Source organism: Chenopodium album, chromosome 16 (genome assembly GCF_948465745.1).
Source record: "Chenopodium album chromosome 16, dcCheAlbu1.1, whole genome shotgun sequence".
Taxonomy (NCBI): Eukaryota; Viridiplantae; Streptophyta; class Magnoliopsida; order Caryophyllales; family Amaranthaceae; genus Chenopodium; species Chenopodium album.
In genome coordinates this window covers 7,637,372-7,662,013 of record NC_137849.1, presented here as the reverse complement: position 1 = coordinate 7,662,013, position 24,642 = coordinate 7,637,372, and the positions used below count along the sequence as shown (strand labels likewise).

The following is a 24,642-nucleotide window of genomic DNA, read 5'->3' as shown; positions in this document are numbered from 1 at the left end:
AATACATCCCCAGTAAAAAAAAAGAGAGCAAGCAAAGCACGCTGTCGAGACAGAGAACAATGGAACACCCATCCGATAACACAACATATATCCATATGTCTTAGCGTTCATGCAATGGTCAAGCAGCTTATTATTATTATTATTATTATTATTATTATTATTATTATATCTCAAAAACATATAATGTCAAACAACCTACAAAAAGTTAGTGGGAAGCCGAGATACAATCTTGGCCCCACTCCTCTAACTATGGCAACTCTTATCCCAGTGAAGATATGAGCAGCAGCACGTGCCCCAATGTCTTGAGTCTTTGAGAATTTCTGAATCCGCTTCAGCAATGCAACCGCCTCCTTTATCTAATTCCTCAAGTGAAGAGAAAGAGAAAGGGAGGAAGCCATATCCAATTGCCCGACAACTGGATTCGTACTTGACCTGCTTCCGATGAGCCGCATCAGCCACAACCCGTCTAGGAACAAAGTTAGATAACCCAAACTTTGTTAAAGGAGAAGACCTTGTCAAGTCAACACAAACATCACAACCACGATACCAGAAATAAAATAACACATCTGCAGGTCTAAGGGCTCCGTCGTTCCCTCCGAAGCCCACCGTACCAGCACATGACACTACGTTATCACCGAAAATATCCCCAATGAAAACCCTTGAACAAGCAGAACACGACATCGAGACAGAGAATAATGGAACACTCAAGCAAATACATTGGTAAGTCTTTATTATTATTATTATTATTATTATTATTATTATTATTATTATTATTATTATTATTATTATTATTATTATTATTATTATTAGGATTTTTTTTGTAAATTACCACCCTGAAATGTACCATGTATTGAAATAACCACCCATTTTTGTTGAAATTAAAAATAACCACCCATATTTTACAAACTGTAGGTTTTACCCCCCGACCTATACTCCAGCCAGTTTTTCGAGCATGTGCCCCACAATTTCATTATGAAGAACCCTAATTTCCAATTTAAGTCAAATTGAATGAATCAAACAATGATTACATCATTAAATTCCTAATAAAACACATTCCAAACAACAAATATCGTATAACTTGAATTCTACTTCATAAAACATTGCAAAATAACCAAAAAAAAAATTAAGTGCGTTCTTCAATTATCTTGCTGTACAAATTGGTGTAAAAAATTTAAGTGCGTTCTTCAAAGGATTCGCTTGTCAATTTGCAAAACTTGGTGTAAAAATTGGTAGAATTTGTGGAAAAAATGAAGAATTTTAAGTTTGGGAGTAGTTTTGTGAAACAAGGGAGGAAATAAATCGAGAAACAACTTTTATAAAAATAAAAAAAAAAACAGCCGTTATGTGGGGCCTATGCTCGGAAAACTGGTCGGAGTATAGGTTGAGTGATAAAACCTACATGTTTTGTAAAATACGGGTGGTTATTTTTAATTTCAAAAAAAATGGGTAGTTCTTTCAATACATGGTACATTTTGGGGTGGTAATTTACAAAAAATCCTTATTATTATTACCGCATAATTATTAATAATGATATTATTATTAAATATTAATTATTCTTATTAATTATTATTATATTATTGTTATTATTATTATTAAATATTAATTATTATTATTATTAAATATTAATTATTATTTCTTAGCTGAGCAAAACAGATTTAAGTAGAGCAGAGTAGAGGAGAACTTAGCAGAGCAGAACAACTCAAAAGTACGGGACCTAAATGTGTAACTTTTGGGATGAAAATGAGTAAAACGGCTACTTTAAAACCATTCCAATTACTCAAACTCGCTAGTTGACGTGATAAAGAAATCTTGCTTATCATGAAGATTAAGTAGGGCAGAAAATTTAATACCCAACACAACACTTTAGTCATTTCACAATTTTCCTGGGGATCTGATTGTAACTTACAATGAGGACGGGATAGAAGACGTTAACAAGCGTTAGTTAACTAGTGTTGATTGTGAGAAATTCAAAAAGGTTAAAAATAATTTTGAAACACACAATAGCCGAGTAAATTAGAGAAATGTTGAGGTTGGAATTGTCGACTATGGACTTTATGCAAGGCACTCGGAGAAGGTTGGAGTTGGTGAAATCGACAAGAAGGTTGCAGTTGTGTAATTAGTGTGGTAGAACCCGAAACTCGATTGTTAACGATTTCATAACAATGGATATTTCAAAAGCTCAACATCTGCTTCAATGGAGGAACATAACACCCCTACCGTTAAGGGTTGTCTATGCCTTTTATTTCTCCCTTTGTTCATAGGGTTTCTTTGAAATGGTGGTGGGTAGGGATGAATGGTGTTAGAAATGGTGGGTGGGGGTGAAGATGTAAGTGGAGCTCTAACGTTGTTAAAAATGAAGTTAATACCTCTACCAATTAGTATACGGCTTTAAATGCAAACATGTGATTCTACAATGATGAGTCAGCTTGTAAACTATATATATATATATATATATATATATAGTTGCTCAGATTTATGATATTGCCATTTGAGAAACAAAAATCATTACTCAAATTGATTGGAGCTCCCTCAAAAATCCAAATTTATCACCTTAGTAATTGAATGCGTATTTTTTGTACTCATCAATTAATCAATTCTTCATAGGTAAAAGCAATATCGATTTTTGTAACCATTAATTTTGGAAAGCGATTCTTCAGAGATAAAAGCAATATGCAATATTGTAAAGGTTTTCAAAAAACAAAATAGAGCAAGTAATAAAATACGGAGTCTTTTCCTCCTCCACTAGTTGTCCCCTCATATGATATTTTTCTTATTCTTTTTTTTTTCTCCCACTTATACTTACTTTTGTTTTTTCAATTTTTTTTTTTTTTTTTAATTTTTCAACCAACCCCATTTCCATCATAAAATAATACTTTTTTGCTTTTTTATTTTTTTATTTTTTATTTTTCAGCCAACCCCATTTCCATCATAAAATAATACTTTTTACTATTTCTCTTAAAAGTCCATGTCCGGAGGAATGGAACAAGTACAAAATACGAAGGGAGTATTATTATACTTTGGGTTTCAACGCGCTCGTGGTATGACTACCCCTTTGAGAACAATATTAATGTTGGCCTTTATGTCCTATGCTTGCTTGTATGATACTCGTATGTTATTATAACTATTTGCATATAGGCGATAAATGTGTTGGATGTTGTGTAGCTGTGCAATGTTCGAAACTTTGGTAGAGCTACTTTGATTTAGTGAGGGAGTGGTAAAAACAATATCGAGTTCTAGAAATATAATGTCTAATAAATTTTAAGCACCTATTGAGACGATTTAAATAAGTTAAATAAGACATCACACAATTACATACTCCTAATACTTCTTGTATTCTATATATATTAAATTTAACTTAGAGTCGTCTATTTTATTACAGTGTTTAAATTCTATATAGGAAAAACAAAAAGAAATGGAGAGTGTAAAAGATGGCTTTAAAATTAATATTAAAAGCAATCAATTTAGGGGGATTCAAGAGACAATTTTAAGGTTTTTGAAAATAAATGGGGGTAAATATTTAAAAGATCATTTTTAGGATATAAATGTCCATGCACTATTCATACGAATTTTTTAAACTTTTTAAAAGGTAAAGGTTATACTTCCTTCGTTCCAAATTATATTGGATGACACGTTTTGACTTTTGTCACTATTCATAAACTTTGTTTTGACTAACATTTATGATTTATAGAAATAAAAAACCTTAGTCATTTACGAACTTTTTTTACAATAGTACATTTAAAGATTTTTTCAATTGAATTTTTGCATTGACAAACGTGATAAAAGAAATATGCCATCTAATTTGGAGGAAATATGAATTTAACTACTTTAATGCAATTTTTTTTTCCAATAAATTACTTTATTTACTACATTATACATAAATATTGATTTAGAGTAGCTAGGTTAAAGTGTTTGCAAGCTCATTCTAATGTTGCTAATCCAATTAACCAAAATGCTTGTGGAGTTGGTGGAGGAATTCACTTTTTTGATTTTGAAATTATAAGTTCAAACCCCACCAATTACAATTACTTTGGAGTAGAGGATTTTGCTACATTTTCCCTCTAGTCTTAAGCATTGACCTATGGAGTTGACTTTACCTGTGAGAGGTACTAATAAACCAGGGTTCATAACATCATCTTACATGGGCATGCTTGGATTGGGGGTAATATATTAAAGGGTAATAAAAGTCAAACATGAAAAAATATAAGTAATTAGACGTGTTGTTGTAGGAGGTATGATATTTACAAATGACATAAGGTAGTTGTTCCATGAGGAAAAGAGAGAGATGGAAGAATCATTACTCTCATAATAGTTATACACCCCCCTAGTGTAACTATTACCCCAAAAATGAGCCTCTTTCTTCACCTCATAACTCACCATCACTAAATACTACCTCTATTTCTTATTATGTGCAACAAAGGGGTATTATTTGTGAGACATAAAATATTCCTTTGTTACACATAATAAGAAATGGAGGTAGTATTTTTCTTACAAGCAACCATCACTATCTCCTCTTTTCCTATCTACTTTTATTTTGCTTAGTTTGACTTTTATTATCCTATTAATTAATACGAGTATATTTTCTCTCAATCCAATAATGCCCTAAAAATATCTTGTTAAATCAATTGTCTCCTTTCTTCTAAATCTCACCCGGCCCACTTTGAGGCCAAATAGTAACTTAGGAAATTCCTAAGCCCAAATACTATTTGCTCCCAAAAACCCTCACAATTCGTCAATTCTACGTACTACTCCCAAAAAAAAAAAAAAAAAAAAAAAAAAAAAAAACCGAATTCTCTCTCTCTCTCACGAACGCACAGTCCAGTCCAGGGCCAGGCAATCCTTCTTGCTTCTTTCTCTTTTTTTTTTTTTTTTTTTTTTTTTTTTTTTTTTTCTGAAGAAGAAGAAGAATCTTGCTTCTTTCTCTTGGTTGCTCTTTACTTTATTTTTTTGCAAGTTTTAATCTTTATGCAATTAATCTATTTTTATTGCTAAAAAAAACAAAGGAATGTGACTGTTTATATATCAATATACATATGATTTAGTATTAATTCAGAACTGATAACTAAATTTCTCAAAAACAAAAAAAAGAATTGATAACTAAATTAAATTTTCAGATTACTCAAATTAGAAAATAAGGGTTTAAAAGTAGGTTTAATTAAGTCTTTAGGGTTTTAACGCAAAATTCATGTTCATCTTCAAGATGAACAACATTTGTTCATCTTGGGGGTAAATATGGTATTTACTTACGTGGCAAGGCCCAGTTACGTACTTTCCTATTTGTCTACGTGGTATTTTTGCCAAGTTGGCGAGGTACAATTGGCATTCTTCCTAAACGGCGTCAGTGATAACATCCTTAACGACGTTAGGGTCTTTCATGTCTGATTTTGAATTGGATCTGGGGTTTGTTTCAACTAATTCTCAATGCTGCAGCGTTCAATAATTCGATTTTCTCTTATCAATCAATTCTCCATCCACACAGTAGCTACATGCTACATCTGGTACCTGCGCAAAATCTTCGGTCCATTTCTGTGTCAACTGCAAAGTGAGTAGTTCACTTCTTTAAATCTGTTCAATTAGTTGCAAATTAATAGCAAAGTATGTATTGTAATTCGAATTGCCGTTCTTAATGTTGTGTTTACTTGAAACTATGCATTAATTGGATTACAATAGCAAGGTTAGTTGATTTCCCGATATTAATGTCAGAGCTTGTGTGAATTTCCTCGCCAATAGGAAAATGGTTCTTTTGATTAAAAAAAAAAAAAAAAACAAAGTTGACGGCAATTAATTAAAATAACGGAGCTTCACTAACGGCTTAACGGCGTTGATTGGCCACGTGTCCTGTTGAATGACTAGCAACCTATGTGGAACAACCACTGTTCTCTTTATTTACAATATGCCCCTATGATAAACAATCTTGTTTATCTTGAGGATGAATGGGGGTCAGCTCGGGTTTTAAACGTATTAACTAATAATATTACGTATTTTATGAATTGGGATGTTAAACCTTTATTATTTGTGGTTATTTCAAATTATTTAAAGTGTTGATTTTGGGCTATACACAAATACGGATCTGATCTTATATGTGACGACAACCACATAGCGTGTCCAATTCATATATACCCAATATAAGGTACTTATTTTAATAATAGGGGTCACAACGATGAGTACAATAATTAAGGTTGCTTTGACGGAGATGGGGTAATCCCAATGAAAATTAGGGTTACTCACATAGATAAATGAAGTAATTAGGGATTACATATTTACTTAACAAATTAATTGGGTTACTTAATTAAACAAATTATAGTACTTGGGTAATCAGTTTGGGTTAATTTATGGATAAAATAGGCCATGATTACATTTATGAATATATGTTATTCATATTTCATACAAATGAATAAAGATTAATCTTATAAATCAATATGATCATACCGTACAAGAGTTACCGACAACTATATTATGATTACTAGATGAAACCCGTGCATTTTGTTTGAATTTTTTAAAATAATTTTTTTTTTAAATTTATGTGCTAAAATTGGTTATATATTTAGATAATATTCCTATAAAAGATAATATTTTATATTTAATTAATTTAAACTTAAAAATCTCATTCGCCAATTTTGCCTACGTGACATTTGAATTATTTAATTACAAAAGATTTTAATAATCTCTTATTTGATTGGTTTCTACTAAAACTTATAATCCTACGTGGCGCGCTGAAAAAATTAAATCCTATGTGACTCTTTAAAAACTCGGGAAAAAACTCCCCTTTATATGTATATATTAGATTTGTTGTTAAAGTTTCAAAGTTTAGTTCCAAAAATCCAAAGCTTAAACCGAATTATTTACTTAAGATACGAACAAGTCTACGAGAGAACATTGACTTTTAGAAGCAAATCTAATGACTTGAGAGAGCTAATTACTCAATCCGTCCCTGTTTTTATTCCTCATTTGATTTAACTTTTCACGATCTTCAACACGCATTATCTTAAAACGTATATCTCCATTTTCATGCATGTAAAAATTATATAGATTTAATATTAATAAAATTTACAATTAGACAATTTAACAAGATCTCATGTGAATATATTATCTCATATAGATTAATGAATATCTAAGGTCAAACTATTTAAAGTTTGACCCAAATACTAGAATTGGGTAAAATATGGGATGGAGAGAGTAGTAGCATGTTTAGGGAACTTGTGGTTTGGACTTGATTGTATGGTAATAAGATGCCATTGTTACAACTTGTTGTGATTCATGATTGAGATTGATGAAAAGGTTGTCATTGAATTGTTGCAAGTATATGTTGGAATTACCTAATTGTGATTATGTCTATGTACTAGTATGCAAACAAGGATGATTTGGAGGCAACAAGGTATGTGAAATATATTGATTGAATTGTTTCACAATGCTTGGATTTTAATACTCATTCACAGCATGTGTGATATGATGGGTGGATTAAAAGGGAAATATTAAAGTCTTTAATGACGATGTTAGTTAACTTGGTTCAATAGGAATTATTCTATATATGTATGTAATAATGAATTAGTTTGTGTTATTAGTTAGATAATCACTAGTGTCTAAGTTGAATTAAAAGTGAATTGTTGTGAAATGTTATGTGGTGATTTGATTGATGAGTAAATTATAGATTAAACTAGCTAATCTTGTGAAATGAAATAGGTATAAGTTTATCTTATTTTGGGTTGTTATTAGTTGGAGATCTCATATTAGCAATGAGAACGGAGTCGTGCCTGTGTTCACCATCTTATTTATTCTTTTATATATGTTAGAAGCACAAATTATTTAAATGTATCTTTGTAGTTTGTAAGTATTCATCATCATTAATTACGTACTTTGTTGTGGGTGTGTTTTCTTAGTTATCCCCTTCCCCTTTTAAATGACCATGTAAGATCCAATTATTACAATTGTGTTATTGGGGAGCGGTTTACTCACAAGTATTTGAATGATGACTTGGTGTATGTGGATTTGCACTGTGGTGACAAGAAATGAATGAAAATCGTTATTCATATCAAAGGATGGTTATAGTAGTTTCCTCTGACATTGGTTAAAATTGTTGACTAATTTGGGTTTAAATGAGGACCTTAAATGATTCTAACTTGTAAGACTTAGTTTTAAATTTGTTATTGTTTTTCATTCTTATTTAATAAAATGGTGATTGATAAAACCACTTGTTGTATATCAACAAATAAATCATGACAACTAAATATACAAAAAATTTACTCTTACAACCCCAAAATCTTTGAGTAAGCGTATAGTGCAACAACTAGTAATCATAAAAATGCTTTACAATCTTTTTTAAATAAGAATTTTTTTTGTTCAAATTTGACATAGTCTGATTGTGAGCTAATCTGATCCAAATACTACTCAACCCAATATTAATTCGACTTTTACTTGATTTGAGCCCAAGAGGCTAAGAATTACCAGTATGGTATATGTTTCAATTTAACCCGAAGGTCTCAATTTCAAACCTCGTAGAAGCATGCAACATTATATTGTTGAGAAAGATCGATCTAAATTCAATTGAAGTCATTTGACCTGATTCAAATCCAAATTGATGTATAGATGAGGTAACACCGTAACACCCTTAAAACACTCACATACACGATATAATAAAATTGTTACAGTGTGAAATCTAGGAATAGTGTAACCAATAGTAGGCCACCGCTCCTAACATGACAAAAAACATAATCAGGAATAGTGGAAGAATATGTTGTTAGACTTGAGTTGTTATTATTATAGATTACATAAATAATTAATAAATTAAACAAAAAAGTAATCACTAATTAATGAAATGTTTAGGAATAGAAAGTTCGGGGTTGCAGGAACAAATAACAATTGGAGGAGGAAAGCACATGGGACAACGACAGCATATGGATAGTGGAGGAGATCCAGAGCATCTTTTTTAGTGAAAAAATTACAAGAAAAAAACATGTATATAATATTTATTTGAATAATCAATAATTAGTTGCAATAAGTAGCAAGCAATATATGCAAGGATCCAACCAATACCAAAATGGATTGAACGCCCCTAGTGATTTATAAAATTGAACAGTGGCATGTGATGGTTACAAGGGTATTTGGGAAATTTTGGGAAACTATGAAGTTGTAGACGTAGGACCATCCATAACCTCATTCTTTCATCCTACGTCCTGAATGCTCTGAATTCGAGGGAAAATGATGTGGGTCCAAGTCTATTGTTTATGTTTGTGTCGAGTACCCGGAATTGGAATCGGTGGTTCCAATTGTAGCTAATATGCGTTTGAGCCTGTTCTGATTTATTAAACTGAACTAAACTAAACTAAAATGATCGGAGCTGAAGTGAAGTGAACTGAATATTTTATGAGAGAAGGAAATTAGGAACTCAAATGAACTAAATTGATTGGAGCTGAATTGAACTGAATTGAAATTAAGCTGAAAAGAATTGACCCTTAGTTAGTGAAACCCCAAAAACTTAGTATCAAATCCTAAATAAAATTAAATTGAATTCAGGAAAAACTTAAATCAATTATAATGTATAAATGGATTCCTAGAATCATTAATTGGTTGTTCCAATTTTAGCTCCAAAATTTTAAGAATCAATTTGCTTGGTTATGATTTCAATTTTAAGGATATGGTTCCAATTGATTTTTTATTCCCAAGTTTTTTCAATGATAACTCTGCTTTAGCCCTTCTAGGTATTCACCGGTTAGAACATTTGATTATTAATTACTAGGTGGAATTGCTGAGTAACCTACAAGAGAGAAACCGCGCCCTCAGGGATGGCTCTAGGAACGACCCCTTCCGATGATTTAGTAATTTTTTGTTAGAAAAAGATTGAGTGTCTTAAGTATCTAACTTATTCTTTGTGGCATATGGGAAGGTATTTGATAATGTACTTTAGTTGGATTGGGGTGGTTCTTTGAAATTATTTACCCACCCAATGCAACTCGATCGACTTAGGTCCCATGAGGCCATGAGACATCATTTGTGCACATCTTGGCGAGGCTAAGCTACTATGATATTGCCTAGCACGAGTTATTCTATAGAACTAGCCCTCTAATTGTGAAGTTATATAAGATTTCTCATGCTACCTATGTCAAACTACATCACTAGAACCTTTGTTGAGTTATTCATTCATGGTGTCCTGACTTTGAGTTGTCCCATACTTACTCTATTACGCTTATCCCTAATTATGACCACACTTTAACTTTGTCCTTTATAGATCTAGGTAAATATTATATGTCCTTGAATTAAGAGGTCAATTCTGATTAAATAATTCATCTTTATCAACATTTTTTACCACCTTCTCGACGACAATAATATGTCAAATCATATTATATTTACCATCTTCTCAACATCAATCATGTAAAATCAACTGTGTATATCTAAAATTAATTGTAATATTGATACTGTGCTAATTACATTACTACTAAAGATGTACGGAGTACAATATTACTTGAATGCACACCTAGTTTAATTACATTATAAAGGGTTTGAAATGTAAGTCTAGTTTATAGAAAATAATTATCCATAAAAGATTGTAATAATAATGACAATAAATCTAATAAATAAAACTACTTTCTTATGATTGAAGGGAATTGTTGCTAATAAATAAAACTACTTTCTTATGATTGAAGGGAATCGTTGTAATTGTTGCAGCCTTGCAGGTAACATAATGATGTGTAACAATGTACGTACCATGCAATGTATACGGATGAATAATTTAATAAAATTACCAACGACAAGCTTTGCACCTGAAATATGATGGTGACCGCTGTTTTCCTTGTAGGTAACAACATCACATTTATACCGAATTACATTTTTTCCTTAATAAACCCATCTTATGCAATAACGACTATTGGTTAGGTGAAGGTGATTAAATAAGTTTGAGGGAATGTGTAAAAAATTTAAAGAATACAAAATAATTTAGAGCATAGAAATAAGTTTAAAGATATTCAATTATATTACGACCATGATAAGTTAAGGGAGATATAGTTGAAAAGAACCATAACACATTAGAATTGTTATGTTTTCAAGTCATAACTCAAAATCTCCTTTGGTATAAATCTTAGCTTCTATTTTACTGAAATAAAAAACTATTTTAAAAAACAAATGGCTAGCGTCTCTATACAAAAGTTTCCAAGAATTTCCTATTAAAAAAATTATTTACATCAAAATTGATAAAACAATGTACACTTTTATAACACTCCTAATTTTTCTTCAAAAAAATTTGATGATCAGAATTCAAATCACCCAACAAAGTCCTTAAATATATCCACAACGCCACTAATTGCGCTGCACCAAGGATCTTACATAACTATTAATCTAACCCTAGGTCCATATTTTTGAGGGAGGAGGAGGGGGGGGGGGGGGGGGGGGAGTTCCCTTATTTCACCAAATTTGGGGCACCACGGCTATGATTAGAACTTGTAATTGACCAAGACGATTTCACTTTATCCAACATGGCAGAACTTCATTCGTTCCTGATAGGCCACAAACGACTTTTATGTGGACGGTGCATAGGGTTATAAAACATAAAATAGCTCAACATGAGACACAATAGGCAACCCATGGACCGATACAAACATTATCAACTAAATAAAAATTGATGCGTATTAATGTGGTTCATTAGTCTATACAAATTTGATTTGAATAGAAACGAATTGTTTTATTCCATAGCTTGTGTTCTTGGTATGGTCGACGTGATAGACTCCAACAACGGGCTTGGCCCAGCATGACGCACAAGTCTTGTTTAAGAGTAACCATGCATCTATCAAGAAGTCACCAAACTTAACCAAGGATATAAAACATTTAATGATATTATATGTTTATATCTTATATGCAATGCAATCAATCACTTTTCAACCGTTTATAAAATTAAAACTTTACATCCATTAAAGTTAAATCAAACGAGACGAATTAAACTAAATCGGATCACGCTCTCAACAAAATTACAGCACTTTACGTTATTTTAGGTCGATAGCATATTACCATGATACTCAAATATTAATCGAATCTCATCTACATACATACATCAAGGGCCTGTTCTCATTGACTGAACTGAACTGAACTGAACTCAGCTGTACTGAACTGAATTAAACTGAACTGAACTCAGCTGAACTGAACTGAACTGAACTGAACTGAAATGAATATTTTATAAGAGAAGGAAATTAGGAGCTGAACTGAACTGAACTGAACTGAACTGAACTGAGCTAAACTGAACTGAACTGAACTGAACTCAGCTGAACTGAACTGAACTAAACTGAACTGAATTTCAACGTAAGAGAACAGGCCCCAAGTCATCAATGCCCTCCCTATACCATTACTTATAAACCCCTCATCCAATAAAAAGGTGAGCTAAGATGAAGCTAATGAAGGTGTAGTGTACCCCATCACATGGTAGGTTTACATAGAATTCTATAATTAAAATTAAAATAAAACTTCCACTCACAACAACACATGATATGATGCAAAAAATGCTATAAATTGATAACTCTACGATTAATGGAAGTGGTTTGTGACGAAACATGGGATCGATTGATCTCATGCACTTTAATTTTTAATTTATAAATTTGATACCCACATTAATATTTCATGTGCTACGATATTGCCTTTGCCTGCATGTCCCAATTTTTATGGGGTTCCTTTAAAACACAGCAAAACATGCTCTGACTTTTTTCTTTTCTTTTCTTCTTTATTTTTTTTTTTCCAATTATTATTTTTCTTTTTATAATTCTATTTTTATTGTGGGATGAAATTAAAGTAGGGGTAAAATTGGATAGCATGCAAAACATACTCTGACTTAATGACTTGTATTATGAATGAATTAATGCATGTTAATTATGAATGAAGCCTTTATTTAGCTAAGCTAGGTTTGTCAACCTAAGCTAAATCATCATCAAGTTATCCATGTAGAGTTATATTATTTGTTGTAGGTTGAGGGAGTATGTACTAGGTTTTACTTTTGTTTCATTAGGGAATCAAAATTTGTTTATCTATTATTATTAGATCCTTAATTTTCATAAATTAATGAGGAATTAAATTAAAATTACTAAATGGCTTTCTTTAGAACAATTATCTCCCAAATCTTACGTGCATCATCACTTTGCATCATGCCTGTAAGGATCAATAGTGACGCTATAAGTTTTTATGTCAAGTTTATATATGGAATTTGTTGATAGAATATAAAATCAATTCTAGGATAATCAGTCTTTTAACCAAAGTAACAAATTACGAAATGTTTTATTTATGGAATAAAGCAATATAATAATTTATATTCATATCAAGGTATCAAACCAGATTCATCTCGACCTTAAATTCTTTTCTATATACTATAATTCTACAACTATACTTCACACATAGTAACATATAATATTATATGGTGTCACTACCGGGGTTTCGATCTTTTTGAAATTACATATCCTAAACATTTATATTCATCATATTTATGATTTTGCTTAAAAATATCTTATTATAACCTAAATTTTCATATGCAAATCGATCTTTAGCTACACATAAAAGTGCATGAAATAATTGATAAGTGTAGTATATGCGTGATAATATATGTACTATATCGGCAATAGTTTTTATTCTGTGATTACAATTTCTTCACCTCCAACTGTATGATCTAATAATATGTGTTCCCAAAAATTGGAAATCTTATACATAATTCCTAAAGAACTTCAATCATGGCTAGACCTTTATAAGATCCATTCCATTTTATCTCATACCAATCATATAATTCAGTGTCTTTTCTCCCCTCTTGTCTACTTATCATAAATAAAAAAGAAAAATAGTTAATGTAAAAAAAAAAAAAAAAAAAAAAAAAAAAAAAAAAAAAAAAAAAAAAAGTAATGGCAGGTCCAAGTTGAACATATATAGCAAGATATTTCCTAGATCTATGCTGAAAAATAATAATTACGAGTACATGTTTTGTGAATAAAAATACTAGTAGCAAACAACTCTTACAACGTATAACAAGTCACATCCACTACTTAGAATTCTGATCTTCTGAAAAATTTATTTAACGTCATTTTTCTCTCTCCTCTAAAAATACACCTCCTCTTCTCTCTCTGCTTCGCTGCACACAACACATCCTTTTCCACACCAAAATTTTCAATCACATGCAAAAGTCAGACACTACTCCTATCATCATCATCCCTCTTATTCACCCCCTCCCCTTCAATTCCTTTCCTTATTAGACTTCACTTTTCTCTTCTTCTCTACTCCCTTTCGTTATTGTTAAATACGAGTCTGGGTCGCACCTGTCCTCACCTGCGACTCCTCTAATAATAAAAATGAGAGAAATGGCATTTCTCTCTCAGGATTACATGATGTATCAACCGCATCATAATCATCATCATGAATTCAATAACGAGGATGATGATCGACATCATGATCCTTCGATTTCGCTTAACATCCTTTCTTCTTGTCCTCCACATCAGGAATTCCAAGGTCGATCCCCCCCTTTTTTTTTAACATTGGATTCGTTAGTTATTGTTCAAAATTCATTGTCGACTCCTTACTTTTTTGTATTATCGTACATGACATTATTCATAATAATAAGTGTGGTATACTTTTTATGTGGGTTGTCTGATGGATAATTTTTGTTCAGAACTGCACCTACATATGATCTACAGTATCAAATACTGTAGTAGTGACAACAACCAATCTTGGACAATGATAGCGGTATGATCCGCTATTAGCCAAGATTGATTGTCGTACTTATATTCATATCGTACGGTGCAGTTCTAATTGAGTAATTGTAGCATGCTCCGGAGTATGCTACTATATTTACGAAGTATAAAATCAAACAACAATAGTTTCTAACCAAGAGTAACATAGTTGGTTAGCCATAATTCTGATTATATATATATATCATGGTTTAACTGCAGGTGCTCCTGGAGTTCCATCCTTAGCCATGATGAACAGATCGATGTCGTTTTCCGGTTACCATCTACATCAAATAGACCATACTCAACACCAAGACGATGTAGTCGGAGGAGGCGGTCACGAAGAGCACGAACACGATCATCACGGCGGTGGGGGAGATCAAGACGAGATGTCGGACGACGGGTCGCAAGTGGTGGTGGTAGGGCCCGGAGGAGGGGAAAAGAAGAAGAGGCTAAACATGGAGCAAGTGAAAACATTGGAAAAGAATTTTGAACAAGCTAATAAACTTGAACCTGAGAGAAAAGTGCAGCTTGCTAAGGCTTTGGGATTGCAGCCTAGACAAGTAGCAATTTGGTTCCAAAATAGAAGGGCAAGATGGAAGACAAAGCAACTTGAGAAAGATTATAGTGTGTTGAAGAGACAATTTGATTCTCTTAAGGCTGATAATGATTCACTCCTTTCTCAAAACAAGAAGTTACATGCTGAGGTAAAACATAATTCTAACCCTCGGTTAGAAATTCAGTTTGCTGTCATATCATTAGTTCAAATTACATACTCTGCTTTATTAGTAACATAATACTAACTCGACTCGAAATTTAATTAGCAGTCATATCAATAGTTCAAATTACACTGTATAATTTAAAAATAAGTATTCGAATTTAATTTTAAAATTACTCTAATTTGTTAATACGAAATTTTAAATTAGGTCAACTCAGTTTATCCTTTAAATCATATGTATATGTACAAATAGAAATGAAATATAAAATTTTGCAATTATTTTAGAAAATATGTATATGAAAAAGATAATAGTAAGAAGACCTAAGATTTTCTCTTTGTTGTGGATGGTGTGTGACGGTTTTAATTAATTAATATAATAAGCTTGCATGATTAAACTTCCATGTGCATTCAACATGGCCAGAAAACCAAACCTAATATTATTAGTGTATTTTTATAATTAAATATCACAAAATCCAAATATCAAAAGTATCTTACTCGACTGGAAGGATTTAAAGTTAAAATGCGCCGCCACCAATCTAATATAATATCATAATTTTTAGAAACTAAAGAATAGAATATACTGTAACAATACCTTTTTTTTTTTTTTTTTTTTTTTTTTGGTGTGAAGACAAGTACAGTATAATTACAGTATAATAGGTTTTGCATATTACAAATGTACAATTAACATTGTAAAATTCTTGTATTATATATAGTGTTTTATAATGGCAAAAAATTCAGACAATTAATCGATCAATGGTTAAAGAATTATAATTCAGTTATATATGGAAACATTGATGTCTAGTCTTTAGATAGAAAACAAAAGTATTTGTATATGATGTCTAGTAGTACTAAAATGATTGTGTTAGTATAGTTTTTCCTATTTTTTTTAGTTTAAATGCGAAGTACTTCTTCCGTTCTCAGAGGATGATTATGTATATATCATCCATACCATAGGAGATGAGTCGTAGCTAATATAAAAGATAAGTTTTATTTTGAAACAAGAATACTACTTTAATTCATCATCACTAATTTGAAGCAAGGGTCGTCTTTAAGGAAATTTCATTTAAAAATCATATACTACATATATGTTTGTATCTATAGCTTACCAATGTAATTGTTCGTCATAATACCTTCTTATTCATGGTATATGTATATGCTAAAAGTATCTTTAACACGTAAAATATGAAAATTCAAAACTGATAACATAGTAAATTTAGAAAGTGGCTAATTATTTTAGACAAGCTAAAATAGAAATGTTACTCATTTATTCCGTAATTAGGGTTATAGGAGTAAATATTGTTCAAAAGGACTTGATTTAATTTGGTTCAATATTTTAACAGAGTTACCCTAGATTATTGACAATTTGTATTTTGTTAATATTTCATGCAGTTAATAACACTAAGAAACAGAGAACCAGCAGATTATGGAGCAATAAACCTAAACAATGCAGACACAAAGAGCTACTGGAGCAACAATGGTAGTGAGATCAGCTCAGACATGAACCTTAACAACGCCTCAAGAACCGTTACGCCTCGAACCGGAAGTCCGTTATCGACAAACCCATCAACAAAACTTCAATTCCCTCCAAATTCCTTCATGCCAACAAGTATAACCCAATTCTTACAAACCTCTTCTCCTAAGCCAGAATTGGACCTTCAATGTCCCAAAATTGACCCACAACTTCATGATGATACCTTTTGCACCATCTATGGTGCCGGTAACGGTGGTGGTGGTGGTGGCGGCAATGGCGGTATCGAGAATCAACCACCGGCCTTTTGGGCTTGGCCAGAACAACAGCAAAATCTTAATTAAGTAAGCCAAGACAATGCAAGGAGGGCATGCAAAACAATGCAAGCAATTTAAGCAAAAGTTCTTTATTATATATAATAAAGCCTTATTATTGCTAATGCTAAGCTAGATTTTCTAATATATTACGTAAAAGAAAAAGAAAAAATAAAATAAAATTCTAGCCTTCCAAATTAAACTTTAAATTCTTGGCCCTGCAATTCTAGCTTTTATTATATATGTGTAATTAGAATTTTTTTTAAAAAAAAATTTATATATGTGATATTATTTTTTGTGTTATGGTATGTTCTTTGTTGCTTTTTGATAATTGTTGTATAGTACGTATTCTGTAGTAAATCTCACTCTTTCTTGTAACCTTACAAGGTTTACTAATAAAAAGTTTCATTTTTCTATGATATTTGAAAATTTGCATGGGATATTTACCTAAATAATATTGCATCTTTGTTGTCTTGTCATCTCATCTTATATTTTCATAATTATTATCAATAACGATTATTATTTGATAGAATAATCATGGAACTCTAATCATCAGTAGAATTTGTTATATATACCCTGGTGTACCGTACACCCGGGGTTATCTACTCATTTAATAAATGAACAAACAACCCCGGGTGTACGGTACACCCAGGTGTACAAAACAGGCTCTCAATCATCAGTGAATTTTATATTATTGTATCACTCTTTGTCAATGAGATAAAGCTAAATTAATTATTACTACTTGGTTACTCATGTTGTTAACAGACTTATTTCAAATTGGACCTCTAATGACTTAAAAGTGTAAACGTTACTAGTGTCTCTGATATTATATGTTTTCAAGCATCAGTGAATTTTATATTATTGTATCACTCTTTGTCAATGAGATAAAGCTAAATTAATTATGACTACTTGGTTACTCATGTTGTTAACAGACTCATTTCAAATTGGACCTCTAATGACTTAAAAGTGTAAACGTTGCTAGTATCTCTGATATTATATGTTTTCAAGTTTTTTCAGAGCATATATATTTTTGTTTCTAGATGAGTTGGTGAGTGTAGGAAAATGAGTGTAAAGTTAATGAAATAGAATAAATTTAAAGAGCTGACGAGTGTAAGAAAAAAGTTGATGAAGTAAGAAAAATAGAGTGAAAATGCATTAATATTATGATATAAGATGATAAAAAGTTGTTTGCCTCAAATAGAAAAACTAGAAGTGCGTTGATCACTGAAAAACAAAAACACTCCAATGAAAATGAGTTGAGCACATAAAATGAAAAAAAAAAAGAGGGGGGAGGGCTTTTATTTCAATAATATTCTTACAAATTACAACCAAACTACTTCTTATGCAGTTTTTTACAAAAGGGATTATATATGCTAAGTGAATGAATTAAAAAAACAAAAAAACGAACACTCTTTACTTGTAACTTATAACCTTGCAAGTATATGAACACAAATAAAAAGGAGTACAAGTGTATAGTTTACAAGCTTACCTTTTCAGAGCCGGCTTTGAACATGTTTTTCCTCATCCACAGAACAAAGCCCCCTAAAATCAGGGCCCCATAATTTTTTAAAAAAAAAAAGAAAAAAAAAATCGCTTACTCATTAAAAAAATCATAATTTTCCTATTTACCTTCTTCCCATAAAAGACCACCATTTTCAAAATAAACCCAAAAATTCATTCTAAATCTTTGACTTTGCCTTTTAATTTCCAAATAAAAATTAAATTGATTATAAAGATATAATTTAGGATTTTGCTTTAAAGAATATTAGAAGGATGACATTTTTTAAATATACTATGGATTCCAACGCGCGCGGTATAACTAGCCCTTTGGGAAGAATTATTATCAATGTTCTTTATGTCTTATGCCGGCTTGTGTATAATATTTTATCAAAACTATTTGCATATAAACGATAAATGTGTTGGATGTTGTGCAATGTTCTAAATTTTAGTTGATCTACTTTAAAATAACGCCCACATAAAGAAACAACATTTTGTTGTCCAGTGATTAATGTTGTTATGTAATTCAACCATAACCCCCATTAATATAGAAAATTCTAAACTTTATTATTCCAATCCTCCTTTTAATTTCTGATTAATTGATAAAATTGCAAAATTAATTACACATGGGGATAAGAAGGTAAATAAATATTTTTAGGGGTATAATAGTCCGTGCACTATTCATAAGAGCAATTTCCTACTTTTTATAAGGTAGGGAAAGATTTTGTTTGTGTGTTTTATTGAATTATTACTACCTCCGTTAAATATTAGTTGCAACTAGAGCTGTCAAAAACCGACCCAAACTGGTGAATCCGAACTGTTCCGAAAAGGAACCGAATCGCTAAGAACCAGTTATTTTAAAACCGTAAACCGACCCGACCCGATTTTTTTAAAACCTGAAACTGAATCGATCCGAATGTTTGAGAACCGTTAATGAACTGTACCCGTTATCAAGCCGAACCGATACAACCCGAAACCGAGAACAACCCGAACCGAAGTACTTTTAAACCCGATAGCAACCCGACAATTGTAAACCGAAACCGTTTAAACCCGACAAAAACCCGATAAACCCAATTTGTTTACAACCCATAACTGGTTAGGATCGAACCGTTTTATAACCCATAGTAAGTTATGACCGAACTGTTTATAACCCGTAACCGGTTATGACCGAATCGTTTATAACCTATAAGTCTGTAACCCGTTATGAGAGAAAATTGTGAGAGAGAAAGTGTTTTTCCTAAAGCAGTACGGGTGAGTGTAAGGAATGAGATATGAAGACTTTAGGGTTTGAATTTGGCTTGGGCCGATTTTGATTAGGTTTAAGTGATTTTGGGGAGATGAATGAAAGGCATTGGATTAAAGATAGGATTAATCAATGATTGTGAGAGTATTTTGTTGAGGGGTTTGGATTGTGGTCCATGTTTTAATTGAGTGACCAATGAAAAAATAGCTTAATACAATAGTTAATAATTAATAGTCGTATTTTAATTTATAAACTACTTGTAATAAAGAAATTATAACTAAGTTTTTTTTTTTTAAGACAAACACGGGGAACATTTATTAAATCAAATCAAGTTCCGCCAAAGTAACAAAACTTTGGGGTATAGAATCCATACAGATACATTCACTACTAATGCCCGTATCCCATCTAGCGGCTAAATGAGCTACAGTATTCCCCGCCCATCTAACATGAACACAATCGAAACTAGTAAAATCATTCCTCATTATATTAATATCCTCATTGAAAAGAAAAATAGGAGCCACACCTTCTTGCTTGTCTCTAATAGCACGCACCACATTCAAAGAATCGCCTTCAAGTATCACATTCCCAAAGCCAAACCTGCTCACGATTTGGATACCATAGCAGGCAGCAGCAGCTTCTGCCATATCAGAAGACCACCTGCAGGTTGTTCTTTTCGTTACAACCAGCAAGATGGTGCCCCACTCATCCCTGAAAATCGCTCCAAAGAAAACTCCTCCATGGCTGGGTACATATGCGTCGGTATTCACCTTAACAGAAAAAGAACAAGGCGGAACCCAGCTTGTTCGAGAGAAATTGATAGGGGCAGCCACACTTCCTCCAACTCTGGCATTATATATACAATAATCCTCACACATTTTGACAAAACTTGCAGCAATCATCACCTTATTAAACGCATTAGCATCGTCAAAAATAGCTTTGTTTCTGCAACACCATCCTGTCCATGCAATACACAAAAATACCTGCAACTGAGCTTTGTCAAGTTTGCTCGAAACCCAGCAGAACAGGTCTTGAAACGAAGACATTGGGGCGTCGTTTAGCAGATCAAGAAATTTGCTCTGCTGCCATATATTCACAGCATGCTTGCAGAAAAACAACGCATGGATTATTGATTCACTTTCTACACCACATATCGAACATAAACTTGAGGGTTGTATGTGGCGAAAGTGCAGCCTTTCCATCACACCAAGAGACCCTTTACAAGCCCTCCATACAAAATGGCATAGCTTTGGAGGTCCCTTTAAGTCCCAAATCTCGCGCCAGAGCAGAGTCTCACTATCCCCATGAATCAGTTCCCACGAACGTATCTTGCCTAACCTGCCCAACCAATAGGCTGATTTTATAGAAAACATACCAGACTTTGTAGGCCACCAGAATCTCCTATCCTCCACCCATACTCTCGGCAGTGGGATGTCAAGAACTTTGAGGCTATCTTCCTCACAAAATGTGGCAGCCAACACTTCCGAATCCCAACACATATTATCGAAATCAATGAGTTCACTCACCCGCAAATCAATATCACAATGCAATTGCGTGGTCGGGGTAAAATTTGCATCATACCCAGCCAACCATTTCTCTTTCCAAACCTTAATTGAAGAGCCATTTCCGACTCTCCACTTTAACCCTTCAAGGAGCAAAGATTTTGCCCCCCAAATACTCCTCCACGAATAACTCGGATCAAAGCCTCTATAAGAACCACAAAAATCAGCTTATTTAAAGTACTTGGCCTTGAGAATTTGTTTTAGCATCGTGTTTTTGTTATCACATAACCTCCATCCTTGCTTAGCGAGAAGAGACATGTTAAAACATTTAAGGTCTCTAAACCCCATTCCCCCCATTGATTTAGGGAGACATAAGTCTTCCCATTGATGCCAGTGGATCCTTCTATTCGAGCCATCCGAACCCCACCAAAAACGGGCTAAAGTCGAGTGAATTTCATCAATAAGACAATCCGGAATCCTAAAAATACTCATCATATAAGTTGGAATTGCTTGTGTCACCGCCTTAATTAATATCTCTTTTCCCGGACGAGATAATAATTTCTCCTTCCACCCTTGAAGTTTATTCCATATACGCTCTTTGAGACAAGTAAAAACCGCTTTTTTGACCTTCCAATAAGAGTCGGCAACCCCAGATACTTCTCATGTCTATTCACTTCTCTAACACCCAGAGTATCAGTAATTTCCTTCCTTTTCTCCGATTTCACACATTTGCTGAAAGCTACTTCAGTTTTGCTTAGATTGACTTTCTGACAGGATGCTCTTTCATATATACTGATTATATCAGCAATTCTAGAACATTCATGCAAATTAGCTCTTGCAAATAGTATGTTGTCATCTGCAAAGAAAAGATGAGACACCCTCGGTGCTCCCCCGCAAACACTGACTCCATGAATCAAATTATCTGATGCCGCTTTAGAAATCATACCAGAGAAAGCCTCCGCACATATCAGAAACAAGTACGGAGATATTGGGTCCTCTTGTCTGAGTCCCCGAGTCGGGGTTAAAGCACTAGAAATAGCCCCATTGTATTTGAAAGAGAAGGAGACACTCGAAAGACATTGCAGAATTCTATTGATCCAAGCTACTCGGAATCCCATCTGTAACATGACTTTCTCAATGAAGACCCATTCCAGTCTATCATAAGTTTTACTCATATCAAGCTTAAGGGCAACATTGCCTTCCTTGCCCTCCCCCTTCCCTTTCATAGAGTGAAAAATTTCGAAAGCAATTAGAACATTATCCGTAATTAGCCGGTTTGGGACAAAAGCGCTCTGATTTTCTGAAATAAGAGAACCAAGCATAGGCTTCAATTTATTTGCAAGTGTTTTCGAAATGATCTTATACAACACATTGCATAAACTAATAGGTCTAAATTCAGACATTTGTTAAGGTTCATCACACTTCGGAATTAAAACAATGCAAGTACGATTTACCTTCGAAAGATTAATTTCACCCCTCCACCAAGTCTGCACAAATCTGACCACATCAGCACCAATAATACCCCAAAATTTTTGAAAGAAAAGGGCGTGCATACCATCCGGTCCAGGAGCTTTGTTCGGGTGCATTTGAAATAGGGCTGCCTTGATCTCCTCTGCCGTCGGTTCCATGTCAAGAATATCATTCATATCAGCAGACATTTTATTTTCAATCCCAGAAAGAGCCTCATCGAAATCAGTCGGCCTACTTGAAGCAAATAAGTCGCCAAAATAGCCTGCAATAATACGATCCGTCTCATTCATTGACGACTTCCAAACCCCATTCTCATCATATAAGCCTGCTATTGTGTTTTTCTTTTTTCGCTTACTTGCTTTATGGTGAAAATATTTTGTATTTTTATCACCATCCCGCAACTCGTTTGCTCTTGATCGAGCATGCCAATATGATTCTTCAAGCCTTCGAAGTTCACTAAGCTCTTGAGATATCTCAACACACAAATTCAACCGACAAGCATCTAATTGCTGCCCCTGCACCTCTTGAAGCCGACTTTCAGCCTTCTTTATCTTTTTTTAATCTCACCGAAAGTAGTAGCTGCCCACGAAGACAAACCTTCCGCAACCCGAGCAATTCTCTCATGAATCGGACTACCAGCCCCCACTAGCCAAGCATCAGAAACAACCCGGCCACACTCCTCTTTTGACGACCAAAGTGACTCAAATTTGAAGATTTTTTTCTTTTTTTGTTCCACTTCACCATTCCCAAATTTCAGTAAGATCGGTGCATGATCAGAGTGACATATTGGAAGATGAATCACCTCAAAAGACGGAAACAAAGAACACCACCCATTGCTCGCCACATAACGATCAAGCCGTTCGCGGACAAGAGTCTCTGTCGATGTGCCCCTTTTCCATGTATAAGTATTACCCTTATACCCCAAGTCTCTACAATCACAGTCATCAATAGCCTCACGAAAAGCATCTATTTGTCTTTCACCACGAACAGCACCACCATCTTTTTCATGCATGCCAAGGATCTCAATAAATCTCCAAACTTAACAATCGGAAGGGAAGAATAGGCATAAGTAGTCCTCATTAAATCCCACGTCAAGTGCTTATTGGAAACTTCGGGCCACCCATAAATACCCATCAATCTCCACGTTGGTACATTTTCCGCATTGCATACCTCACCATAAATATGATGATCCGAGAAACTACTAATATTTTCAAATCACTCCACCATAGGCTGATACCTCCTGATCTGCCAGAACTACTAACCCACAAACCATTAGTAAAGCCATACCTATTTCTAATCAACTCTAACCTTTGTGAATCAATCTTAGTTTTCGAAACGAAAACTACATTTGGCCTTTCTCTCCAACACCAATCCTGGAGAGCCTTAACTGTTGATGGGTTGCCAAGCCCATAACAGTTCCAAGCTAAAATTTTCATTGTTGTTCGCGGCGTTGGTCACCACCAACATCCACTACTTTAAATTCAAGAATAGTATCAGAAAAATCACCACCGCTCTTCAATTTCTTCACTTCTCCCACTTCACCCATCAACTCTTCATCCATGCTCCCACTCCACCCTTTCCTTTTCTGTCCCCCTTTATCATCAATAAGCATAGCGTTCCCTCTATCAGAATCATGAGATGAAAATTTCGCCTTCTTTTTTGTCTTCTTCAGTGAGTGAGATAAATTGTTCCCTACACCAATATTAAATGTAGGAATCACAGTATTTTTTGTAGCCTCTCCATCCCCCCTCACCAAATTCTCCA

At 33.3% G+C, this 24,642-nt stretch overlaps 2 protein-coding genes across 2 annotated transcripts; one reads left to right on the top strand and one right to left on the bottom strand.

Moving 5' to 3' along the window:
• The first annotated feature begins 14,101 nt into the window (after nucleotides 1-14,101).
• Nucleotides 14,102-17,316, top strand: LOC145584824 (homeobox-leucine zipper protein HAT7-like). The gene is made up of 3 exons (XM_081641614.1): nucleotides 14,102-14,451; nucleotides 14,892-15,376; nucleotides 16,777-17,316. Exons 1-3 carry the CDS (start codon nucleotides 14,295-14,297, stop codon nucleotides 17,197-17,199), a joined length of 1,065 nt encoding a protein of 354 aa, XP_081497740.1. The 5' UTR covers nucleotides 14,102-14,294; the 3' UTR covers nucleotides 17,200-17,316.
• A 2,910-nt stretch (nucleotides 17,317-20,226) lies between these two features.
• LOC145583847 (uncharacterized) lies at nucleotides 20,227-24,314 on the bottom strand. Its single transcript, XM_081640809.1, has 5 exons — nucleotides 24,116-24,314; nucleotides 23,446-23,916; nucleotides 22,863-23,341; nucleotides 22,036-22,766; nucleotides 20,227-21,613 (listed from the first exon to the last, which is right to left on the bottom strand). The coding sequence occupies exons 1-5, from the start codon at nucleotides 24,312-24,314 to the stop codon at nucleotides 20,227-20,229; spliced, it is 3,267 nt and encodes a 1,088-aa protein (XP_081496935.1).
• Nucleotides 24,315-24,642: the final 328 nt, after the last annotated feature.

Bases quoted from the DNA above. Each gene is read 5' to 3' on its own strand.
- LOC145584824 (XM_081641614.1), top strand. From the start codon at position 14,295: ATGAGAGAAATGGCATTTCTCTCTCAGGATTACATGATGTATCAACCG. The intron at 14,452-14,891 runs GTCGATCCCCCC...GTTTAACTGCAG, and splicing joins TCCACATCAGGAATTCCAAG to GTGCTCCTGGAGTTCCATCC. The intron at 15,377-16,776 runs GTAAAACATAAT...TATTTCATGCAG, and splicing joins ACAAGAAGTTACATGCTGAG to TTAATAACACTAAGAAACAG.
- LOC145583847 (XM_081640809.1), bottom strand. From the start codon at position 24,314: ATGAAAATTTTAGCTTGGAACTGTTATGGGCTTGGCAACCCATCAACA. The intron at 23,342-23,445 runs GTGAGATTAAAA...AGATATCTCAAG, and splicing joins GTGGGCAGCTACTACTTTCG to AGCTTAGTGAACTTCGAAGG. The intron at 22,767-22,862 runs GTAAATCGTACT...GTGTTGTATAAG, and splicing joins GTGAAATTAATCTTTCGAAG to ATCATTTCGAAAACACTTGC.